Source organism: Blastocystis sp. subtype 4, assembly GCF_000743755.1.
Source record: "Blastocystis sp. subtype 4 strain WR1 chromosome Unknown seqid_0080, whole genome shotgun sequence".
Taxonomy (NCBI): domain Eukaryota; class Bigyra; order Opalinata; family Blastocystidae; genus Blastocystis; species Blastocystis sp. subtype 4.
In genome coordinates, this window is record NW_014569467.1 from 15,387 (window position 1) to 36,665 (window position 21,279).

General features: G+C 41.0%; 12 protein-coding genes across 12 annotated transcripts; 6 read left to right on the forward strand and 6 right to left on the reverse strand.

Annotated features, from left to right (window-relative positions):
* Positions 1-1,083: 1,083 nt before the first annotated feature.
* Positions 1,084-2,091, forward strand: JH06_3192 (hypothetical protein; the record flags this gene model as incomplete). Its single annotated transcript, XM_014672673.1, has 5 exons — positions 1,084-1,322; positions 1,352-1,456; positions 1,486-1,777; positions 1,807-1,908; positions 1,939-2,091. The coding sequence occupies 5 exons, from the start codon at positions 1,084-1,086 to the stop codon at positions 2,089-2,091; spliced, it is 891 nt and encodes a 296-aa protein (XP_014528159.1).
* Positions 2,092-2,114: 23 nt separating this feature from the next.
* JH06_3193 (hypothetical protein) lies at positions 2,115-2,712 on the reverse strand (the record flags this gene model as incomplete). Its single annotated transcript, XM_014672674.1, has 2 exons — positions 2,115-2,585; positions 2,611-2,712. 2 exons carry the CDS (start codon positions 2,710-2,712, stop codon positions 2,115-2,117), a joined length of 573 nt encoding a protein of 190 aa, XP_014528160.1.
* A 307-nt stretch (positions 2,713-3,019) lies between these two features.
* On the forward strand, positions 3,020-3,948 carry JH06_3194 (succinate dehydrogenase; the record flags this gene model as incomplete). Its single annotated transcript, XM_014672675.1, has 4 exons — positions 3,020-3,139; positions 3,173-3,261; positions 3,293-3,364; positions 3,396-3,948. The coding sequence occupies 4 exons, from the start codon at positions 3,020-3,022 to the stop codon at positions 3,946-3,948; spliced, it is 834 nt and encodes a 277-aa protein (XP_014528161.1).
* Positions 3,949-5,441: 1,493 nt separating this feature from the next.
* On the reverse strand, positions 5,442-6,999 carry JH06_4888 (TTK protein kinase; the record flags this gene model as incomplete). Its single annotated transcript, XM_014672684.1, has 5 exons — positions 5,442-5,519; positions 5,550-5,796; positions 5,827-5,972; positions 6,004-6,339; positions 6,370-6,999. The coding sequence occupies 5 exons, from the start codon at positions 6,997-6,999 to the stop codon at positions 5,442-5,444; spliced, it is 1,437 nt and encodes a 478-aa protein (XP_014528170.1).
* A 2,020-nt stretch (positions 7,000-9,019) lies between these two features.
* Positions 9,020-10,037, reverse strand: JH06_4001 (hypothetical protein; the record flags this gene model as incomplete). Its single annotated transcript, XM_014672683.1, has 4 exons — positions 9,020-9,576; positions 9,605-9,721; positions 9,754-9,897; positions 9,956-10,037. 4 exons carry the CDS (start codon positions 10,035-10,037, stop codon positions 9,020-9,022), a joined length of 900 nt encoding a protein of 299 aa, XP_014528169.1.
* A 1,936-nt stretch (positions 10,038-11,973) lies between these two features.
* On the reverse strand, positions 11,974-12,726 carry JH06_4000 (hypothetical protein; the record flags this gene model as incomplete). The annotated part of the gene is made up of 1 exon (XM_014672682.1): positions 11,974-12,726. One exon carries the CDS (start codon positions 12,724-12,726, stop codon positions 11,974-11,976), a length of 753 nt encoding a protein of 250 aa, XP_014528168.1.
* Positions 12,727-13,138: 412 nt separating this feature from the next.
* JH06_3999 (40S ribosomal protein S23) lies at positions 13,139-13,421 on the reverse strand (the record flags this gene model as incomplete). Its single annotated transcript, XM_014672681.1, has 3 exons — positions 13,139-13,231; positions 13,266-13,335; positions 13,411-13,421. The coding sequence occupies 3 exons, from the start codon at positions 13,419-13,421 to the stop codon at positions 13,139-13,141; spliced, it is 174 nt and encodes a 57-aa protein (XP_014528167.1).
* A 347-nt stretch (positions 13,422-13,768) lies between these two features.
* JH06_3998 (26S proteasome non-ATPase regulatory subunit) lies at positions 13,769-15,247 on the forward strand (the record flags this gene model as incomplete). Its single annotated transcript, XM_014672680.1, has 9 exons — positions 13,769-13,860; positions 13,892-13,970; positions 14,014-14,107; positions 14,138-14,244; positions 14,275-14,481; positions 14,513-14,622; positions 14,652-14,979; positions 15,010-15,081; positions 15,140-15,247. 9 exons carry the CDS (start codon positions 13,769-13,771, stop codon positions 15,245-15,247), a joined length of 1,197 nt encoding a protein of 398 aa, XP_014528166.1.
* A 67-nt stretch (positions 15,248-15,314) lies between these two features.
* JH06_3997 (protein disulfide-isomerase) lies at positions 15,315-16,618 on the forward strand (the record flags this gene model as incomplete). The annotated part of the gene is made up of 7 exons (XM_014672679.1): positions 15,315-15,353; positions 15,387-15,473; positions 15,506-15,570; positions 15,601-15,779; positions 15,810-15,925; positions 15,956-16,108; positions 16,139-16,618. The coding sequence occupies 7 exons, from the start codon at positions 15,315-15,317 to the stop codon at positions 16,616-16,618; spliced, it is 1,119 nt and encodes a 372-aa protein (XP_014528165.1).
* Positions 16,619-16,671: 53 nt separating this feature from the next.
* Positions 16,672-17,626, reverse strand: JH06_3996 (hypothetical protein; the record flags this gene model as incomplete). Its single annotated transcript, XM_014672678.1, has 7 exons — positions 16,672-16,752; positions 16,784-16,823; positions 16,854-17,158; positions 17,189-17,257; positions 17,286-17,438; positions 17,472-17,505; positions 17,541-17,626. 7 exons carry the CDS (start codon positions 17,624-17,626, stop codon positions 16,672-16,674), a joined length of 768 nt encoding a protein of 255 aa, XP_014528164.1.
* A 572-nt stretch (positions 17,627-18,198) lies between these two features.
* JH06_3995 (calcyclin-binding protein) lies at positions 18,199-18,585 on the forward strand (the record flags this gene model as incomplete). Its single annotated transcript, XM_014672677.1, has 2 exons — positions 18,199-18,286; positions 18,311-18,585. The coding sequence occupies 2 exons, from the start codon at positions 18,199-18,201 to the stop codon at positions 18,583-18,585; spliced, it is 363 nt and encodes a 120-aa protein (XP_014528163.1).
* A 331-nt stretch (positions 18,586-18,916) lies between these two features.
* On the forward strand, positions 18,917-19,971 carry JH06_3994 (methylthioribose-1-phosphate isomerase; the record flags this gene model as incomplete). Its single annotated transcript, XM_014672676.1, has 3 exons — positions 18,917-19,307; positions 19,338-19,570; positions 19,600-19,971. The coding sequence occupies 3 exons, from the start codon at positions 18,917-18,919 to the stop codon at positions 19,969-19,971; spliced, it is 996 nt and encodes a 331-aa protein (XP_014528162.1).
* Positions 19,972-21,279: the final 1,308 nt, after the last annotated feature.

The window sequence follows — 21,279 nt, forward strand, 5'->3', positions numbered from 1 at the left end:
ATACCTGCTCATTCACGATCGTTCCATTTTCTGTCGTGCTTTCACTGACATTTTTCATCGTTTGGCTTGCCATTGTCCTTGCCATTTCAGCAATACGACGTTCTAACCCAATAATCTCTCGATTCTTCTTTGAAATCATATTCTTCAAAGTAACAATTTCGGATTCTTCCCTGAGATCTGCACGACGCTCTGCTGCTTTTCCATCAAGTAGCTGTTGTTTCTCGTTAGTAAGGGTGGCAATGGATTTCTCCAGCAGTTCAATCTTATTTTTCAGTACATTTATCTCACTCTTCAAGCCAATCTCCCGCTGCTTCATTCTCCATATTTCTATCTTCATAAACACAATCAATCAGCTACTTTTCTTGTATCGATCAATATCCGAAGTCTGTTCTCTTACATGCTTGAGAGTCATTTTGTATTGATTGAATTTCTCTTTCCAAGCATCAGAAATCTCGATTCCTTCTTTCAGTAAAACGTCTTCAGCATTTTCAGGAACGTAAATCTCATCACCAACATCCATTTCCTCGTCCTATTCATGATTTACATCAATAGTGAGATCAACATTAAAATCCAGATCATCAACTACTGGAACAACATCACTAATCTCCCCCTCTACATCAAAGGATCCCCTCTATAAAACACAATAGGATGAATAATCGATACAGCTACATCTTTGGTCTCCATGATCACGAGTTTGAATGGAAAGGAGACAAGAATTGGGTAGCCCAATTCTTGACCGAAGAAGCCTATTCTTCATATCATGCCTCGAAACGTGTTTTATTACATTCAAAAGGAGCCAGGATCCGATATAATGCATCCTGATTGTTTTTCATTGAACAAGTATTCTAGAGGTTGTTGTTCCAGTATAGAGAAAACGATGTTACAGTCCGAGATGTTCTGGATGCCTTTCCGCTCTCCCGTTTTGGGAGATATCATCTTCGCTTTCGGAAGAATACAGATGATTCGTATCAATGGATCGAACCCCAAGAAGTTGATGGTCCTTGTCCTATCTACAATGGTGTCATTTTTCTGAAGGTGCTAAATCTTGGTTGTTGTTTTCAGGTGTTGTGAGTTATAGATAAAATGGGATTGAGTACGCAGCGAATTTCAATCGAAGACTCGATTCCTTATGAAGAAGAGACCGATACAGTTGACTTCATTAGTGATGATGTCGAAGTGGAGTTTTCAGACACCTTCCAGGATTCCTACAATGAATCAGAGAGCTCAAGTGTTCCTAATGTTCGTTCAGATACTTCAGATATCCCACTTCACTCAGAACAATCTCCAACTACTCCGAATGACTCTGTCTTCACATTCGTATCGTATGTATGTTCTCTCGCATATCACACAGTGTTGAATCGGATGATCTTCGTCCTCAGTATGTGAATGACAAACCGGAACCGTTAGCGAAGCCAGCTTTCTCAGCACCTCCCATCATCGAAGAGGCTCCAGTAAAGTATGTTTTACCTCTCCTATGTACTGTAGTCTCAAGTATGTAACAAAGAAAGATATCCAATTGGATGAAGAAGCCAGCAAACTGACAGCCACATCGTATGAGGGTAAGAGTGAGACAGTGGTGGCTGCAATGAAGGCCCGCGAAGAACAGCTTCGGGAACGTCAGATCAAGGCACTGATGGAGAAGAAAGAGAGAGAGATTGCCAGCGAAGTGAAGGAGGAAGAGCGCGATGCAGCGAAGGCCAAGTATGGCAAGCAGCTGAATGCATGGGCATATGATATGGGAGGAGAGCGCAAGAATATTCGCACGCTGTTGTCCACCGTAGATTTGAATAAAATCATAAACAGTAGATGCATACTGTGATGTGGTCTGAGGCAGAATTCAAGCCCATCTCGATGGCTCAACTCCTGGATCCCGATAAAGTGAAACTGTATTATCGTAAAGCAATGCTTGTAGACTCGAAGAGTCAGATTGATTTATAGCGTGTACATCCTGATAAGGTTGCGGGAGGAACTGCAGATCAAGTATACATCGCTCAACGTATCTTTGAAGCTCTGAACAATGCTTGGTCTACCTTTCAAGAGCAAGAACGAGCCAGAAACTCAGTGTTTGGTTTATATTCCTCTCTTTGTTGAAACAAATAAATTAAAACAACCAACTACGCCTTCAATGCATCTGATTTGAGTGTAAATACCTTCCTTCCAATGGCCAGCAACACAAGACCAACGATCAAGTGAACAGCAACATACAACCATCCTCCCAGCAGTTCTTGGTTCTTCAAATACGACATCAGACCAGGAACCAGCAGATGGATTCCAAGGAAGATAAAGTTAAAAACAGTCGGAGCCATCTTACCCTTGGCACAAAGTGCTAACCAACAAGCAAGAGCGAATGAAAGTGTGAAGATGAAATCACAAGTGGCATCAAGACTGAATTGAATCCACTTGTAGTCTACCTCAGGACTACGAGAATATACAATGAGGGGAAGAATCTTCGATGATATCACCTCTGTAGCACTCCAGCCTAAAGTCACCAACTCAATTCGACTCATAATATCAATCTTGTAGGAATTAATCAAATAAGCAAGGGCCATCGCATCAATCAAATATGTAAAAGAATAAAGAACCTCCTAGACATAATATGCCCAAACAAACTATACGTTCCAGAGTGATAGTTGAGCATCTCCACTCACATTTGCCAGGGTAGCTGTGACTGCGAACTAGATTCTGAATAGAAAGAAACGACAATACCTTCATAATCGATGAAAGTATGAACCCTAACCCCGATTTAAAGAGAATTCCATACTGACCTTGTGAATTCCTAGGTGATTAAAAAACTCGATGGTCAAAAGTCCCTACAGTCCAGATGCCTTGTAGTAGACGACAAAGGGGGCAACAGTTAGAATAATACAATTCAAACAGTGAAAGAAGGTCATGGTGAAGAGAATCTGTGTGCAAGAGAATGAAGGAATTGGCCAGATTTCTAGCATATCTCACTCCAAAAATCGCTAATCTCGTTCTCCTCTTTCAGAATTAAGCATTTCAACCCATTCTGAGCTGAAATATGTTTGCTAGAAGCCTCTGCTCCATATCCAGAAATGCTGTTCGCAGTTCTGTTGTTCTTCCTCAGATTCCTGCAAAAGCCTTCTCCACTGATATGAAAGTGGAAACAGGTCCTAAGAAGGTACAGCGCTCTAGTTCAAATGTCACCAATTAGCCATCCTATAAGCTGTTTGATGTTTTCCGTTATCGCCCTGAAACGGATAGGAAGCCTCAGATGACACGATATGCTGTCGATGTGAACAAGTTTATTTGGGCAGCTCGGGATAATACGTAGTTGTGGAACGATGGTTTTGGATGCTTTGTTCCAGATCAAGAACAATGTCGATCCTACTTTCTCCTTCCGAAGGTAATTATTCTTCTCGTTTTTAAGGCTCTAGATCCTGCCGTGAGGGTATTTGCGGATCTTGTGCCATGAACATCAATGGAGAGAATGGACTGGCTTGTCTCACGAAGATCAGCCCGGGAAGAAACACAATGACTATTCGTCCTCTTCCTCATATGTTTGTGATCAAGGATCTGGTTACTGACATGACCAACTTCTATGAACAGTATGCCTCTATTAAGCCCTGGCTTCAGAAGAAGACAAAGGTGGACACCAATTACGAGGTGGAGAATCTTCAGTCCTATGAGGATCGTTTGCTTCTGGATGGTTTGTATGAGTGTATTCTGTGTGCTTGTTGCTCTACATCCTGCCCTTCCTATTGGTGGCATCCTGACAAGTACTTGGGTCCTTCTATTCTCCAGCAAGCCTATCGTTGGATTGCGGATTCCCGTGATGAGATGACAGAGGAGCGTTTGAAAAGTTTGGACGATACTTACAAGCTGTATCGTTGTCATGCTATTATGAACTGCACACATGCTTGTCCTAAGAATCTCAATCCTGGTCGTTCGATTCACAAGCTGAAGCATGCTATTCATAAGATGCACTGAGCTTTTCGTAATTACATTCCTTTTATTATGTTTGTTATTATAATTGAATTGTCCACTTTTCATATTCTGCCGTGTATCACATCTTTCTTCAGTTAAATGTCGTATGATAAGTATCGTGGCTATTACTGTCTTTGCTGGACATGCTGGATATTCATAGTGTTAGCAATAGCAATAGTTGGAATTGGGTTTGGAATCGAAGCAGATGCGGGCCTCATTCTCATTTCTGGAATTGAGCGTTATTCTTTCTGGATCAAGGTATTTGGAATAATACTAGCTTCTTGGGCCTTCCTTGGTGTTTGTTCTAGTTGTGGTGGATGTCTTATCTACTTGTTTTCCATTGCATCAGGAATCTTATGTGTCACCTTTTTGGTTCTTGGCATTCTTAGTCTAGTGTATTTTCTCATCATTGAAGTACCATTTTCGATATTCTCTAATTTCTAGTCTGAAGGTGGGGATGGAAATACTACGAATCAGATATTAACCAGATTGGCATCATGGGTTCAAACGAGTGGTTCAGTTCCAATTTTTAATGAAACTCAGTATCTTCTCAACTGTTGTGGTTTTGGAGAGTATCAGAAGACACATCCTAATTGTACTATTTTAGCTAATTGCCGAGACACACTTCGGAGTGACATGGCACTTATCTTTGAAGTAGCTACAGTTCTTTGTGGTGTCTTTGTCGTTTACTTTGTGTTCCTCGTTTTCCCTGCTTGTACTCGTATGAAAAGCTTCAAACGCTTTTCTCGTTGAGATTGTTTGTGGATAAACAGGATATAATTTTACTCGTTTCTCAAATTCCTTGGGGTCATGGAGAAGAAGATTGGCTGCTTCTTCATTCAACGGATCTGTAGGATTTGGTTCACTCAGCAAGTACTGAAGTGAGCATGCTACTTGAGATAGGTCAATCGAAGGCATCCAGTCCTCGCGTAACACATTTAGACACACACGACCCTCCTCATCAATATTAGGATGGAAAATCTACATCAAAAACCACTTCAGCACTCACTGGAGTTGCAAGTCGCACTTTGTAAGGTTCAAAAGGAAAGAACTCGGTAATTGTAACATGAAATTCAAATCTACATTATAAGTACTACTATTAGCTTCACTCTTGGTTTGCATAATATCCATAGCTTGGTCGAATGAGTAAGTCGACATGTTCAATATCATTTAAATCGTTTATTCTTAGTTGAATACCCTCAGTCTCTTCAAACGAATCCAAATCTATCCTTTTAGTATGCAGTCTCATAACAACCCTTTCGGATCCGTTCATCTCTCATTGCCATATTGTAGATATCCCTAGAAGTATCAACATTCCTATTTATCATTTCGCGAATGCGAATCATGATGAACTTTGCAGAATATATTCTGGTTTGAATCGTTAGTAGAACAGACAATTACGAACTAAAAGGAAACAATTAATCTGAACAGCGTACAATTAGGAGTTTAAGGCTATATTCAAGAAACAAGTTGATAGCTATATTGTACAAAGAATACTACAAATGCTTTTCCGCATTGTTCAGAGCCTCTTGAACATTGATGGGAAGGTTCCGTGCACACTGAATAACCAGTTCCTAGAATTCACAATGCAACCTTAATTCAACTTTCGTAACTAGCGAGATCATTTCAGGCTGTTTCCATCGTTCATCATGTGCCGTCTCTCGTAGCTGTCGAATCACTTGGCGCATAATCTCATTATCCATCGCATGCTGCTTGTACAGTTGCATCGCTCGACTTCCCTGGGGTTGGAGAAAGGGATGTTGGAGAAGACCTCCTGGTCCTTCAATAGGAGGTCGCCGCTTCGGATCACGCTGTAGACAGGACTGAATCACATCCAACAACCAGGGGTTCCTTCAAATGACTAACAAGCCCTAGATATACGGGATAGGTGGGAACGGAATCTCATACGACTCCTGGGTAATGGCCATGAGCTTCTGAGAAAGAGGGAGATTTCCCCAGGGTGACTGTTGGTACACGATTTGATAGAGAATGCATCCTAATGACCACACATCGGTGGATGGTCGAATCTATTCGTAATCTCCACACAAACAACCCTACACGAACTCCCTTATGTCCCACCCCATCTCCCACATCTAACAAGGCTTCCGGTGATATGTAGTTGATGGTTCCGACTTGACTCTCACGGAGGATACTTGTAGCCTCCGCTGACATTGCACGAGCAATCCCAAAATCAATCAATTTCAATGTTCCTTTCACAAAGAGGAAATTGGCTGGTTTGAGATCACTGTGAATGATGTTGTGTTTGTGGATCACATGGACAGCAGTAAGCATCTGCTGCCAAGCAAAACGAATCATGTTACTATCAAGAGTGCGGTTTCGTTTCTTCATATCCGATAGAAAGCACTTGAGATCTGCTTCACCACATTCCATTAACTATCGATGAGACTAACACTCTATTCACACAATGAACAACTCCTTAGTCTCTGCTCGTAATTCGTAGTCAATCATGTTAATAATACCTGGAGACCCACGCAGTTGCTCCAGTAACTTCACTTCGTTCACAAAGTCATTATACTGGTAGGATGGAATATTCGCTAGATTAACACACTTCAAAGCGAATATCTCATTCGCTTCATCCAGAACACGATAAACAACACAACTTCCTCCCGTTCCGATCTTTTTCAACTTGATAAATGACTTCCCGTTTACTGTAACTCGATCCTGAAGGTTTTTCGGATCAGAACGGCGTCTTTCTGCCGAAAGTGGAGAGATTTCTTCTCCAACGAGAGATGACTTCCCAGATGCACTAGAGTGACGTTTTGAATCATTTCGATTCGTTGGAACCACACTTGGAGAGTCAGGGAGAGAGGGAACGCGCGTGGTTTCCGAAACAACAGGAACACGATTTACTTCCACAGAACTTCGCTTTCTAGATTGCGGTCCTGTCTCTGTCCTCGAAAGACTCGTATGGATCTCCAGATGATCTCCGTATTCCATATCTGGCATCGACTTAACAACTCGACGAGCTCCACCTGTTCCTAAACCATTTCGACATCCCATACCCGACTTGAGCAGCAATGGTCTCCATGACATTGATCGATTACTCTCCTTGTTGGGTGTATTCATCAAGCGACTAGATCATCATACAACAAATGATGAATGAGTGCCAGAAATCAGCCGCATTTTCGGTCTTCATTTAAAACCTTCGTTCACTCACACCGTGAAGTGTTCTTGAAGATGAGTCTACTCATCATACTCTTTGCTTTTTTGAGTATTACTGGACATTGCCAAAGAGTTCGGGAGACAAGAACTTCGGAAACTGCTTCCCTAAGTTATGGAAATGACTATTATGAGTCTGTATTTACGGTAATTTATCGATTCCTATGGATGAATGATAGCGACTTGTTGATGCAACCGAATTTAACTCCTTGGCCATTTCCGGTACATTGCTCTACTTTGCAAATATGACATCAACTGTATTGGCTATAGATTTTTCTCAAACGTATAGATTGACAGTTATATCCAGGTTCTTAGTCGCGTTCAAGTTGATACATACCTCATTCTTCTTTCTCCCAATTCTACGGATTCTTCTTCGTGTTCTATTTCCTATCAAGGTTCTGATCTAGAGGAGGATCAGAGGATGGATATATCCTTTTGTCTATATGTATTTGTGGATATCTTAACAATCAATCTGATTTAGCTGCCTATATTACTTCGTTTCCTTCTCTCTCCATTCGGGTATTGGTGAAATTCATTAGTGATACGTAGCAAAAAGCATTGGACGATAACCTCCATATAGTGTTGGATCTCCAACCGCGGTTGTCACTTCTTCCCAGTTCCTCTTCGTTCCTCTTTCTTTCTCTACAGGGATGTTCATACACTGAAATTCATGAATTAGCCCATTATTTGACAGCATATCCAAAAACATGTAATGTATTTTTGCAATCATAATGCATAGTGTATCTATTGAGTATATTTGATTTGTTGGATGTGGATGATTCCAAAGAGGAGGTCATGAAGATAGCTTCCGTTTGTTTTTATTCTTTTGTTTATATCTAGATCTACACTAAGTCAGCAATGAAAAGTGATTATGAGTCCCTTTCTACTGCCTCCTCCTCAATCTCTTGTAATTGGAACGGTCCTGCTTTAGCATTGGCCTTTGGATCCTTCTACGATGCTTACTATCCTTTCAAATCCAATGAAGCCATTTGTAAGAATCAGAATGTGGTTTCATTCTAGTCATCAATCTGATCGCTCCTTATGGTGTTATGAGAAAGAAACCTCTAATCTGTGAGTACAGTGAATTCCATTCATTATAGATGCATTATTCAATTCATCTCTGCCTCGTGTGATTGAAGCACAGGTGAACGAGGCACAGTCTGAAGCATCACTAAGAAAATCTCTGCTAACAATTCCTTCATTCAATGAACATCATTGTGTCGTAATATCTTGGTTCAATGCATCGTAAGATTCTCGTTCAGATTATTCTTTAGAAATCACTTGTTGTTTCATTCTGGATGCCTGATTCCAGCAGATATATCAATCACAGCGGCAGAATACACCACATTCTATCTGAAACAGGGATGGAATCGATTATCAAAAGAATTTCGAGAGAAAGAGACTACTGTATGCATTAGTCTTGTTTATCATATCCTTGCTATTCATACTTCCTGCTTCCTTCATTAGATACGGCTTCGTGAAATCGTTCTTTCACCTCATTTCCAACAGATTCAGGCACTGAGTATTGATTCTTCGTATCAAGAAACTCCTATGTTGGCAAAGGAAAAGCGTCCTTTGGTCATCTCAAGTCCTGTGCGTTCTGTGACGAATATCACGAGTCAGGTATAATTTGGAATGATGAATGATTGATAGGTATTTGAAGGAATTCATAATTTGTATCTTGTAAGACCTGGAGAAGGGGTTGGTCTTGTTATGAAAGCACAACTACAGGGTTCATTGAATAATTCACTTTCTCTACTCTGTAATACGAATGATGATCAGTGCTGGAGACTAACAAAGAATGCTCTTTTTGCTTTCCGTTCATCAGATTATTTTATGAAGATTTCTGCAATTCGCTTTTAGAAGAAACATGTTTCCAATACACACCAACTGCTTAATGCTTCAATTCATGGTCAGGAAGGTGAGGCAACTTGGCAAATTCCTCCTCATCCACACTCACCACATCATACGTCAAATCCTGCAGTTCACGGGCATCTGGACGAGGCACCACAGCAGGAGTGTCATCCTCGTCATCGAACTCAGGAGGCAAACGATCATAGATGAGACCACGACGTTCAGGATGGACAGTGTTGGGATTCGGGTTGTAGGCATAGGTGATATCACGAATACGCTTGTCTTCAGCATCAGCTGCATCCACTAACAGATCCTCATACGACTTGCTTGTTTCCGTAAAGTGCATCTTTGCACTCTTTGAAACCGCATCGCACATTTCCTTAATCTCTTGTTTCTCTTTCTCTGTCAAATCTCGAACTTTGCGAGCCGGAATGCCAGACCACATCTCACCACTTCCAATTGTTTTTCGAGGAGTAACAACAGAACCAGGAGCAATTGCGGCTCCTTCACAGATATGGGCACCATCGAGGACAACAACACCTTCGCCAATCAAACAGTTGTCATCAATTGTGCAAGCATGAATGATAGCTCCATTATCTACATGCCACTCCACTCTTTCGATTACCTATGAAGCAGTTGTCACCAATATAGGCAGGAATCTGATTTGGAGGACTGTCGACATGCACGACGACGTTATCGCGCAAATGAGTATTTGTACCGATTCGAATAGGAGCTACATCGGCTAATCTTAACATTTCCATTGAAAAACGCTACCTCTAATCGTTGTTCCATACCAGATGGAAGAATCCTTTCCAATCAGAGTATCTCCTGACACAGTCGCTGTAGGGGCGATAAATGATGCCTTTGAAACACGAGGAGCATGATGCTGAAAACATTCAATGCGAGATGACGGCAACACTAATAGTCACAAGAACAACGCATTCATTCCTACATTCTTCAATAACAGCACATCTACCTTCCATCTTGATTCCCATCTTATCAATTCCTCTTCCTAGGGACTTGCACATCTTTCCAACGGTTCTCAGACATGCTTCCATTATTGAAAACTAGGTGTGATGGCAGAATAAAATACCCCACTTTCACGGACCAAAGACCAAAACAATGGATCTGTAATGATTGAACTATATTTGCAACAAACACTCTTCATGCAACTATATCACTTCAGCATTCGAAGTGTCATTCGTTTCATCTCCTTCTCGAATGTAACTAGCAATATAACCTCTACACAGAGGACACTGTTTTATCATACAGACACAATACCTGCAAACAAGTTTATGTCTGCACGGCAATAAAATAACATCGTTAAGATTGGAAAAGCAGATTATACATTCATTATTCTTTCCATTCTCATTTCCATTAGAAAGGTAAATTGACTAATCGTTATCCCTTGGTTATACACCTACCCGAGGAATAAAAACTCCATCGCCACAGATATTCACTCGACGAATCAGAGTTGGTGAAACAGTTCGTAAGAAGTGAATGACAAGAATCTGAATAAATTTCGGTTTTGTGTGTCGAATCTTGGGATTGGACGATTCGCTGAGTCTCCGACTATTCTCCACTTTGGAGGGACGAACAAGGAGTCTCTGGCGTTCTTCCCTTGTCTGTTCCTTTATTCGATCACTTGGCGCTCGATTCCCGTTTCCCACAGGTGAATTCTCTATTCCGTTGGAACTACAGTCAATCCTTCCTTTCAAGACTACCTGGAGTAATCCCGACTCATAGAGCGAGACTCGTGGATTCCCTCGGATTCTCGTCGTGGTTCATCCCAGAGAATCATCACCAATGGAAGAATCTCATTTGCTGCTCCTATAGCATGTTGATTGGTCTTTGAAGCAGATGAAGAGGATCGGCCCTTCGATGGATTCTCGCTTGGTCGTTGTGAAAAGATTGAAGACCGATATGAAGAACGCAAAAGGGAAGTTTGGGAATTGACTTGACGCAACATCTGCAAGTCGGATAATTGCTCTGAGAAGATTGCCAACGATTCCGCATTCAAGTGATATGATGGTAGTTCCGCTATGCAATAAGATAACGAAAGAGTCAATACAAAACATTCGATCCGAAACAGGCATGTTATACGATCGAGATGCATTTGCGGAAAAAACCGAAGAGCATCCATTCTTAGCACTTCCGCGAAAAGCCTACAGTTACAGACACTCTCTTTACCTACTTCTAGAATATCCTGAAAAGTTGCTGTAGTAGCACGATCATTGGTACCCAAAAACGGATTTAGAAAACTCCGACGAAAGGTTGGATCTTTATCACAAATCACTACTCATCAACCAACAGATGAAGACGTACCTTTCGCCAAATCCTTGCAACATCGCTTAAAACTCGATGCAGGAACAGACCAAAAGAGTTGACCAGAATACTGGGCAACAGCATCAACAGTAAAATGAATCTCCTTCGTTCCATCCTCCTTCGTCTGTAATTGATTCCCCTCTTCGATTCTTACTTCCATCCTGAGACTGTCTCGATTTAAAACACACGGAATCACCACCTGTTCTATAGGAATGGGTTTACAACCCGAATTGTATTCCAAATACTTTGTTAAGTGCTCAGGTGTGAATTGGCGCAAAATATCCACATCTGTTCCCAACATATCAAACACAAGAGCATTATTGCTGGTTAAATGAGATCCAAGTTCCTTGATATGTCTCTCTTTCACTGCAATTCGGAAAAACCCTACACTAAAAACAAAGAAACGGAATTACAAACAAAAAGCGAAACAATCGTAGCAACGATGAACAAATTGTATACCTCGGCTGCCAACAAGGAATCCACTCCATCATCATTCAACGGATTAAAAACCGCCGATGAAGATCTCCCCATTATTTTGTTCAATACAGGAAGTAAGAGAAACCCTTGCTTCATCAGCCTGTACGTATACGTGAACAACTTTGTTAATATAGTCTTCTTTGGGATCCCAACTACTACGAAATGGATCAGAAACTGTATCCAACAAACAAATCACTCTTGCTTCTCTTTTACATCATTACCAAAGAAATAGAGATAATACCCATATATCGAAACACAAAGAAGAGGAATATGCATAACAACCAAAGGAATTTGATGATACCATGTGAATAACACAATTGCACTCACTCCAAAGATGGAACATACTAGAGTGAGAAGACCGACAAGTCGCCGATTGACATGAGGATAGTATAGGAGAAGAATCGAAAGGAGAGTAGGAGCAACATAACAGAAAGCAGCACCACTTTCACTATGGACAAGAGAATGGAGTGAGAAGTCCCATCGGCACATCGAATTATCACACGTCACAGGATACCAAAGGAGGATAGGGAAGAACAGGAGGAGCCACAGACGATTCTTATGTAGATTCTCAATTTTGAATTGGTTCTGTCTGACAACCATCTCATAGACAAAGTAGCAAGCTATATACACAATAGGTACTGAGTTCGACACAACCCACACATAATCCCATTCTTCAATATCGGCCATAGATTGAAAGATACCAATCAACATCATCGAAACAAATCCAAAGAGACAGAAAAGACTATTCCATCCGCAAAAGGCAGCTAGTAAACACACAATCCATACCAATTTGATATATGGGAATAGTTGCGGGTACATAAACGAATAAGGATGCAAGAGAACCTTATAGATAACAGAAGGATAATCCGGATATTCGATGTCACTATCGCAGACCGGTTTCATAAAGATGAAGCTTAGGAGAATAAACACAAATGGATATAGCATTTCTTAAAAGAATAAATGAGTGTCGCAACACAAACATATTCTTAGTCATGTGGATAGTCTGTATCTCCAACAAACAGATAAGGAGGAATCTTCTTCATAAGCAGAGAATGGGAACATTATGTATGAGGCTTCTCCTTCTTTCCACGGAACAGAGCGAGGAGAGAAGTCTTGGAGACACACACCACCTTGAAACGGACTCCCGGAATATCACCCACAGCGTGACCAGAACGACCGAATCCAGCAATCAGAACCTCATCGTTCTCATCCACAAAGTTCAGACAACCATCACGAGGAACGAAAGCAGTGATTTTCTTTCCGTTCTTGATCAACTGAACACGGACGCACTTACGAATGGCAGAGTTAGGCTGCTTAGCCTCTACTCCACTATCCCTCATTCAGATACATGAAACACCTACACCTTCTCAAGAACGATTCCCTTAGCCATAGTGGCTCCTCCAAGGACATTAGCCTTAATCGAAGAGATGTTGTGTCCCTTCTTGTAAGTCTAGACGATAAAACCGTATTCAAGAACCAATCACCTTATCGGCCCATCTCTCGTTACGACGAACCACACGAAGTTTACGAGCAGCACGAATACCACAAGGTTTTCTAAATGAAATGTGAGAAACCGTTCCCAAACACAATTCAGTTTGTAGCTCCTATTTTACTCTCACGAGGACCTACCCTTTACCCATTCTTGTTAGACTCGAAAGATATGAAGAAGATAAATAGTCTAAAGAGTTGAGAAAAGTGACAGGCCTTGGTTGGTTATTAGCAATCGATTTTTACCATATTCGATTTGTAGGCCAAAAGAACCGATTTCTTTGAATAGGAACTTTAACACATTCTCACAATGTTGAATCGGATGAAGACACAGTACAAAATGATAATTCTACTCCACCGGGAACATGTGTATAGGTGATGCTTCGTTCTGCATATTCTTGGTCATCTTCTACTTTACAATGCATTGATATTGTTATCAGGATTCCAATCTCCATCATTCTTTCAAAGACTTCTATACTTCATTTCTTTTTATCGATCAATGAACGCAAAATCATGTATTGAAGCACTTCGTCAGAAGTTTCCTCAATTTGCTGACAGATACACGGAGTTCCTCAATTTGTATGAAAAGCGGTAGGATATTGTTAGTCATACTGATAAATAGTCTATGGTATCAATTAACGGTATCTTTAGTTGATTTTACGCAGAATGAGGATAACTACATTGTTGATAATATGATTACTGTAGGTATCTCTTGTTGCATCGAATCATCTAACTTCTATTTAGTTATATGCCGGATTTATTGCAAACTGTGAAGCTCGATTTGATCCACTGGAATATGCTATTCTTGTGTGTAACATTAGCAGACAATATTATCCTGGTAGTAGTTCTTCTCTTCGGTGATTCGTAGATTATCTCAACACTCTGGAGTTTATTAAGACTGTAGGTGCTGTAGGTGAAGCAAAAACGGTATTTCGCAACCATGTTGAACGAAAGGAAGCTGTAACCACCTCTGATGTTGTGTTGGAGGAACTCTTTTATTTCTAGAAGGAGAGTATGACCCGTCGTGATAAGATTGGAGAGAATGCATTCATTCGATACGTTCTTGAAGTTGCTTGGTTGTATGTGAAGCTGAATCAGACCGATATGGCTATGGAGTATTTGGAAGAAGTGAAGGCTCTGTTAGATCATCAGTCAGTTCCTCCTTCTCGTCTCTACTCCATCTATTATCGTGTAAGTATTGATTTATCTCGAGTATGTTGAATGGGGTAACAGTCATGCCTAGTGTGTAATGGATGTGGATAAGACATACTTTAATTCAATCAAATGGCTCGCATATACACCTCTTTCATCCATGACAACTGAAGAGAAGAATGTGATTGTTCGAGATTTGTTGTATATGTGATAGTCTGTATGCATTGTAGGAAATGTGCCTTGTTGAGTCAAGAAGTTTATGCCTTTGGTGATGTTCTAACTACAGAAATTCGTACTATTGCTGCTCAAGGTGGATATCCTTGGTTGTACGAACTCTTGCTTCTCGTGAATAAAGGCGAGGTCGCACGATGGAATGAGGCTAAGGAACTCTACAAGCCAATGATGCTGAGTGACCCAAGTTTTGAAGGGAAACTTGACGTGGTGGATGAAAAGGTAGCTCTATTAGCTCTATTAGAACTGGTATTCCATCGCCCTACAACTGATCGTTGTCTTCGGTTTGAGGACATATCATCCTGTTGCCAGATTGAATTGAACAGGGTTTGAGAGGTTAGTTCCTGTGATTTGTAGATTGAACCCTTTCTGATTCGTGGAGCCAGTCTGGGACTCTTCAAATGTCGTATCAATCAAATTGAACAAAAGGTCGTTTTCACATGGCTACAATCGCGTGTATGCTGTTCCTGATGAGATTTACTTATAGATTCTGGATGCAGAGCAGGTGGCTACGATGTCAAATATGCTCAAGAACTGGAGTCAGAATATTCATGACACCTTGCTATATGTGACAAAGATGGCTACTGAAAATTGAAAGGTCTGTTTGTTTAATGAAATAACCGCGGGGTCCGTGTATTGAATTATCTCAAAGAATCCTTGAAATGAAGTACTGTACGATTGCTCTTATCTTGGCTATTGCTGTATGAAAGACCTGAATGATTATTACCTTACAGACTGCTGCTGTTATGCCTCTTACGCATGAGAACTTTGACGAGGTTGTGGATGGAAGTAAGAACGTTTTTGTCAAGTTCTATGCTCCTGTACGCGATGCTTGTGTTGTTTCTGAGTTTAGTGGTGTGGTCATTGCCAGGCACTCGCACCAGAGTACGAGATTGTTGGAGATTCCTTCTCAAATACGTGGAAATGATCTGATCGGATGACTTCTAGTGAATCTGTTGTTATTGCCGAAGTGAATGCTGATGAGGATCGGGTTCTGGCCGAACGATTCGAGATTCAGGGATTTCCTACCCTGAAGTTCTTCCCTGCAGGAGAGACTGTTGAAGCTGTCGATTACAAGGAGGAGCGCAGTGCAGAGGCAATTATCAAGTTCATCAATGAGCGCGCTGGTAGCTTCTGAAAAGAGGTATGATCCTTAGGAACCAATGTGAAAGCCAAGGTTCCCGTGTCGAGTGTGAAGGTTCTTACTCCATCCAACTTCGATGAAGTTGTGAAGAACTCCGGAAAGGTCGTCTTCGTCAAGTTCTATGCTCCCGTAGGTTCAGGTCACGAGACTGATGGTTAGTGGTGCGGTCATTGTAAGCATCTGGCTCCTACCTATCAGAAGTTGGGAGATGTATTCCAGGAGGAGCCCAGTGTGATCATTGCCGAACTGGATGCTGATGCCCATCGTGATATTGCCCAGACCTATGGCGTGACTGGTTTCCCCACGCTTAAGGTGCTCTCACTTTGATCTTGTCATCTGTAGATCTTCGTGAACGGTGAGCCAAAGGAGTACAACGGTGATCGCTCTCTGGAGGATATGGTGGAGTTTGTGAATAATGCTGCTGGAACTGCTCGCCGTAGTGATGGCACTGTGGACACTTCTTATGGTCGTATTCCTGAAATTGATGCCATTCTGGCTAACATCAAGACTCTGAGTGAGGAGAACATGGCGAAGGTGAAGGAGGCACTAGAGAAGGTTCCTGAGCAGATGGAAGCCAACAAGAAGGTCTATGAGAATCTGATGAAGAAGATTAAGGAGAAGGGAGTGGAATATCTGGATACAGAGAAGGCTAGAATTCAGAGATTCTTGATGAGTGACAGTGTGTCTAAGCTGAAGAAGGGTGCTTTTAGAATCCGCAGCAATGTGCTGGATGCTTTCAACTCTCTAAAACCAGTGACAGCTGAGACGACTGAAACAGCTGAGACGACTGAAACAGCTGAGAAGTCTGACGAAGAATTGTAAGGGTGAACCTGTTTGTTCTCAAACAGAATAGATAAGAATAGAATACACAAAAACTAGCTTTGGTTGTCTAGCAGAATACCGATTTCCGAGTCATCCGAGTCAACAAATCGCATATCATCGTGATTATCATTACACTATACATGAATCCCTTTCGTAATATTCCACTTCATATTCAAAAGGGGAAAGGCTTTGATAGACTCCACGCCTACATCTAATATCAAACATACAACGATACCGAGAAAAGCTGGCAAACATCACCTCTTGATCATATAAAACGGAGTCATTCATTCGAGGAGAGCGAGGCGTCAGTCCATGCGTTCCTACGGGCGTTCGATGCTCTATACTCGGTTTCTCCACATGAACGGGTTCAACCTTTTCAACTATTTCGGATGGATTTGTAATCTCACTCAGATTCGGCGAGAGAGTTGCCGCACTCGTATCGCTCGGTTCAGTCTTTTCGCGTTCAACAGTATGCTTAGAATGTGAAGAAAAGTCCTTGCTCTTCTTACGGTTGAACGAAACAAGGGTACGTGAAGGTGCCTACGACTCACACCCAACAACCTCCTATACGGCATTACTTAACTTCTGAAAGTACTTTTGAGCATGGGTACGAACCTGGACGACTGTACGTGTTGGAATCTATATGGAACTGAAACAGAGAGAAAACTTCGTTAGCAATCGCTTTCCAGTCTTTTCCAAACTTCTGGAGTCCTTGAAGGAAGAGTTCATGTTCTGTTGCACTCCAGCGCCCTACAACGATACTGCGAGCAACTCGACAAATACCTGAATTTTCCTTCACGACAGGCTCGTGATCTCGATCCTACAGAAATAAATACCAACCCCAATGAAGTACCACTTCCACAATTGAAAAAACGTTCTGTGCATCCCTATAAACTGTTATAAAATAATCAAGGATAATTACATATCAGATGCTTCTATATGCGCACTATTTGATGTCACAACAGAACAGAACACTGAACAAAAACCGCGGTTCTTGACAAAATGCATGATTGATAATTCTCGTTTTGAAAGTATTCATTCTTGTTACTAGACCACTATAAAGGGGCTTGTAAGATTTCATATTGAAAGGGGATCCCAATATTTTGATAATGTTGACAATGAACATTCCAGAACTCTATGTACAGACATAATTGATTTGAAATGTCGAAAAAAGAAAACCTTGAAAATGGTAGGAACCCTTTCGAGATGGTAATGTAAAGCACTTGAGGAATTGCAGTCATTCGTTTCTCAATCTAAAAATGAACGAGTGCAAGCTATTTTGAATAATGCTATCTCAACAATTCAGACTGAAATTAAAGTATTTCTTTGTCAAGTATATGATTTGTAGCAGTGTCCTTCTCCAAGTGTTCCTCTAAAAATAGAATCTACATCAAATGAGTTATTGCATCCTCGTACTATCTTTCTCTCTTATGTGAGTGTAGGTGTAACTTTTCAGCCTTTACCATCCTTTTATTGGGATCAAAACGATACCTATGTACTGTAGGGAGTATTGATAAGACTGGACTTGTAGCATCTATTTCACAGATGGTTTAGAAGGAGTGGAGAAACTTAGTTCGGATATGATTGAATGTGACTTTAGCGAGGAATTGGTCGATATGCGAATCAGAAATTTGAATGGTCATTCGTATCGTTGGTCTCAACGTATCGGTATAAAATGGAAATTATAAATAGGTCTGAGTCACAGTATTGTCCCAAAGGGTTCCAGTGTGAAGGTCGCGAAAGGTCGTATTATCCTAAAGTTGATGAAGACAAAAGAACATGAATCCTGGTTACAACTAGCTCCAGAAGCACGTAAATCTACTATCCACAATAAGGACTCTGAGGGAAATTCGACTGAAGGATTAATGGAGTTGATGAAGAGTATGTATATGAACGGAGATGACGATATGAAACGAGCTATAGCGGAAGCAATGACAAAAGCACAATCTGGGCTACCCCCTGAGTAAGATGATATATGTATTTGAATGAGATGTTTGTTGAGATATCAGGTGAATAGTTATGTAAGTAATTTTATATGGTATTCTGTCATCATAAAGGCATTATGAACTACAAACCGATTTTAGGAGTTCGAACAATCTTCTGGGAGGTAGCAGACAAACTAGTTCTCACACATAGGATGACTGTGTGAAGATGATCAACCAACGAGTTCTTCCTCTAAAATTTGAAATTGTAGAATGTATATATTATCATTTTGCTATTCACTATACTAGGTAAATCTGTTAGAGATGTGTTTGTAGCTATTCGAGGTATTTCTTCCTTTTCATTGAGATCTTAGATATGACTATTCGAGGTGCTCCTGCAATTGGTGTAGCAGGTGCTTATGGTATGGTATTGGCAGTACATGAGAAAAAACCGGTGTCAAAGGAACAGCTTCTTTCCCTATTGAGGGATACAAAGGTTTATTTGGATAGTTCACGACCGACAGCAGTGAATCTGATGTGGGCAACAGAACGAGTGATCCGCGAAGCAGAGGGGTTCGAACCCGATGACTTTGAGGGGCAAATGATTCGTTTAGCTCAAACGATGGCTGATGAGGATGTCCAAATCAATAAGCAGATGGCACAATATGGTGCCTCTCTCATCCCACAGCAGGCAAATGTGATCCATCACTGCAACACAGGAGCCCTAGCAACAGTGGATATTGGTACTGCTCTAGGGGTAATCTATGGTTCTATTCCTTCTTCTGCGTAATTTCTAGAATGTCATTTGCAGGGAAAGAATATCCATGTGTGGGTGGATGAGACTCGACCTCGACTTCAAGGAGCACGTTTGACTGCTTGGGAACTCCATCAGAGTAAGATTCCATATCATCTTATGGCTGATGGGGCAAGCGGACTCTTGATGCGGACGCATAAGATTGATTGCGTTTTGTTTGGTGCCGATCGAGTTGCTGCCAACGGTGACGTTGCTAATAAGATTGGTACATATAACGTATAGTGCTTCTTACTTCATGAACGTAGCTTGCCGTTGTAGCTCATACGAATCATGTACCTGTTTATGCTGTCGTTCCAACATCTACTATTGACCTAAAACTGGCTTCCGGAGATCAGATTCCTATTGAATTTCGAGGGAAAAGTGAGGTTATTTCGATTGAAGGGAATATGATTGCACCTTCTGATTCGGATGTTTACAATCCAGCATTTGATGTTACTCCTCACGAATTTATTACTGCAATTGTAACAGAGAAGGGTATTTGTTATCCTCCTTTCAGCGAATCTCTTCGAGATATTCTATCGTACTATCGTGATTGTTCAACAAATAAAATAAAAAATGGATGTACAACAAACACTAGCAACTACCTATACAACGTTATGATTGCTCCCAATGAATGAAAAGGTAACACCACGCCATTTCAATTATCACCAAGAGTAGATCTCTTTGCTAGTTTGGAAAGCCGAATAGTCATAACACCTAGACAATCCAGATAACGTACTAGCATCGATCTTCCTGCGCAAATCTAACATTACTAACCTTATATATCGAGTATTACACAGAATGATACTTGAGATAATGACCATTCAATAGTATGTGCAGTGGTTCATTGATTAAGAAGGATTCTCATTCTCTTGATCAACAAACAATCGTTCAGTGTCACATGTAATAGGGACCAAAGTAACCCAGTTTGGATGCAGGAGGAGCCATTTCATTCGAAATAGTATGCGGGATTGAACGCCGATGCTCATAAACATCAGGAAAGTACTTTGCAGTAGTTGATTTCGTCACATTGTCATCAATATCAGGTACTAGAAGTGAAATTATTCATCGATTACACACCTTGGGAGCAGGACATGAGGAGTGTTACTTGAATGGCTCCAGCAATCTTGGTAGTATTTTCATAGAAAACCGTAATCCATTTGTCTACAATTACAAGGGTCTTCGAAGAACCTACCAAAGAGATTATGGTACCGTCGAATGTCCTTCTGTGTAATTTCCGCAAGGAGATGGCTTGGACAGTCCAAGTACGTTCTACCTTTTCATTCGTGAATCCAGGACGAATACATGTCAAAAGTCACATTCTGTTCACACGAACACTGCTTACATGAGAGGTGGGAAAGAGCGTCTTTCCATCATTCGTTTAATCCATCACACACTCTTGTAATCCTTTGTTGTCGTCGGTATGACATAATCGGTCTTGTCACAGTGAAGGCGAAGTGACCATTCATCGGGAAGTACGCCAATTCGAACGTCTCGGATCGTTATTGAGTAGTCATATAATGGATTCATTGAAATAATGAAACGAAGAGAACCAGGATGAAGTTTGACAGAGTCATCTTCGTTGCTACAGGATTATGTGCACCAGTCGATGGAGAGAAAAGAGACTTAGTTGTAATACTACAGATAGAATCACTGATCTAATGATTATCAACCCACACTGAACAGTCATATTTGAATCACCGTTTTCTCAGCATTCTTTCGTGTGACATTTGTCTTAGGTATGAATTGGGACAAAAACAAGCGAATTTGGTTGTTTTGTGAATCGAGGTCCGATTATCAAAGGACCGTTGCTAAACATGTGATTGAAAGCAAGTTGGAGCCATATTCTAACACTGGATGTAGAAATGTTCGAAAAGGAAGTTGTCATTGATTGTCGTGGCCACATTATGGGTCGTTTGGCCTCCATTGTTGCCAAGGAGCTGCTT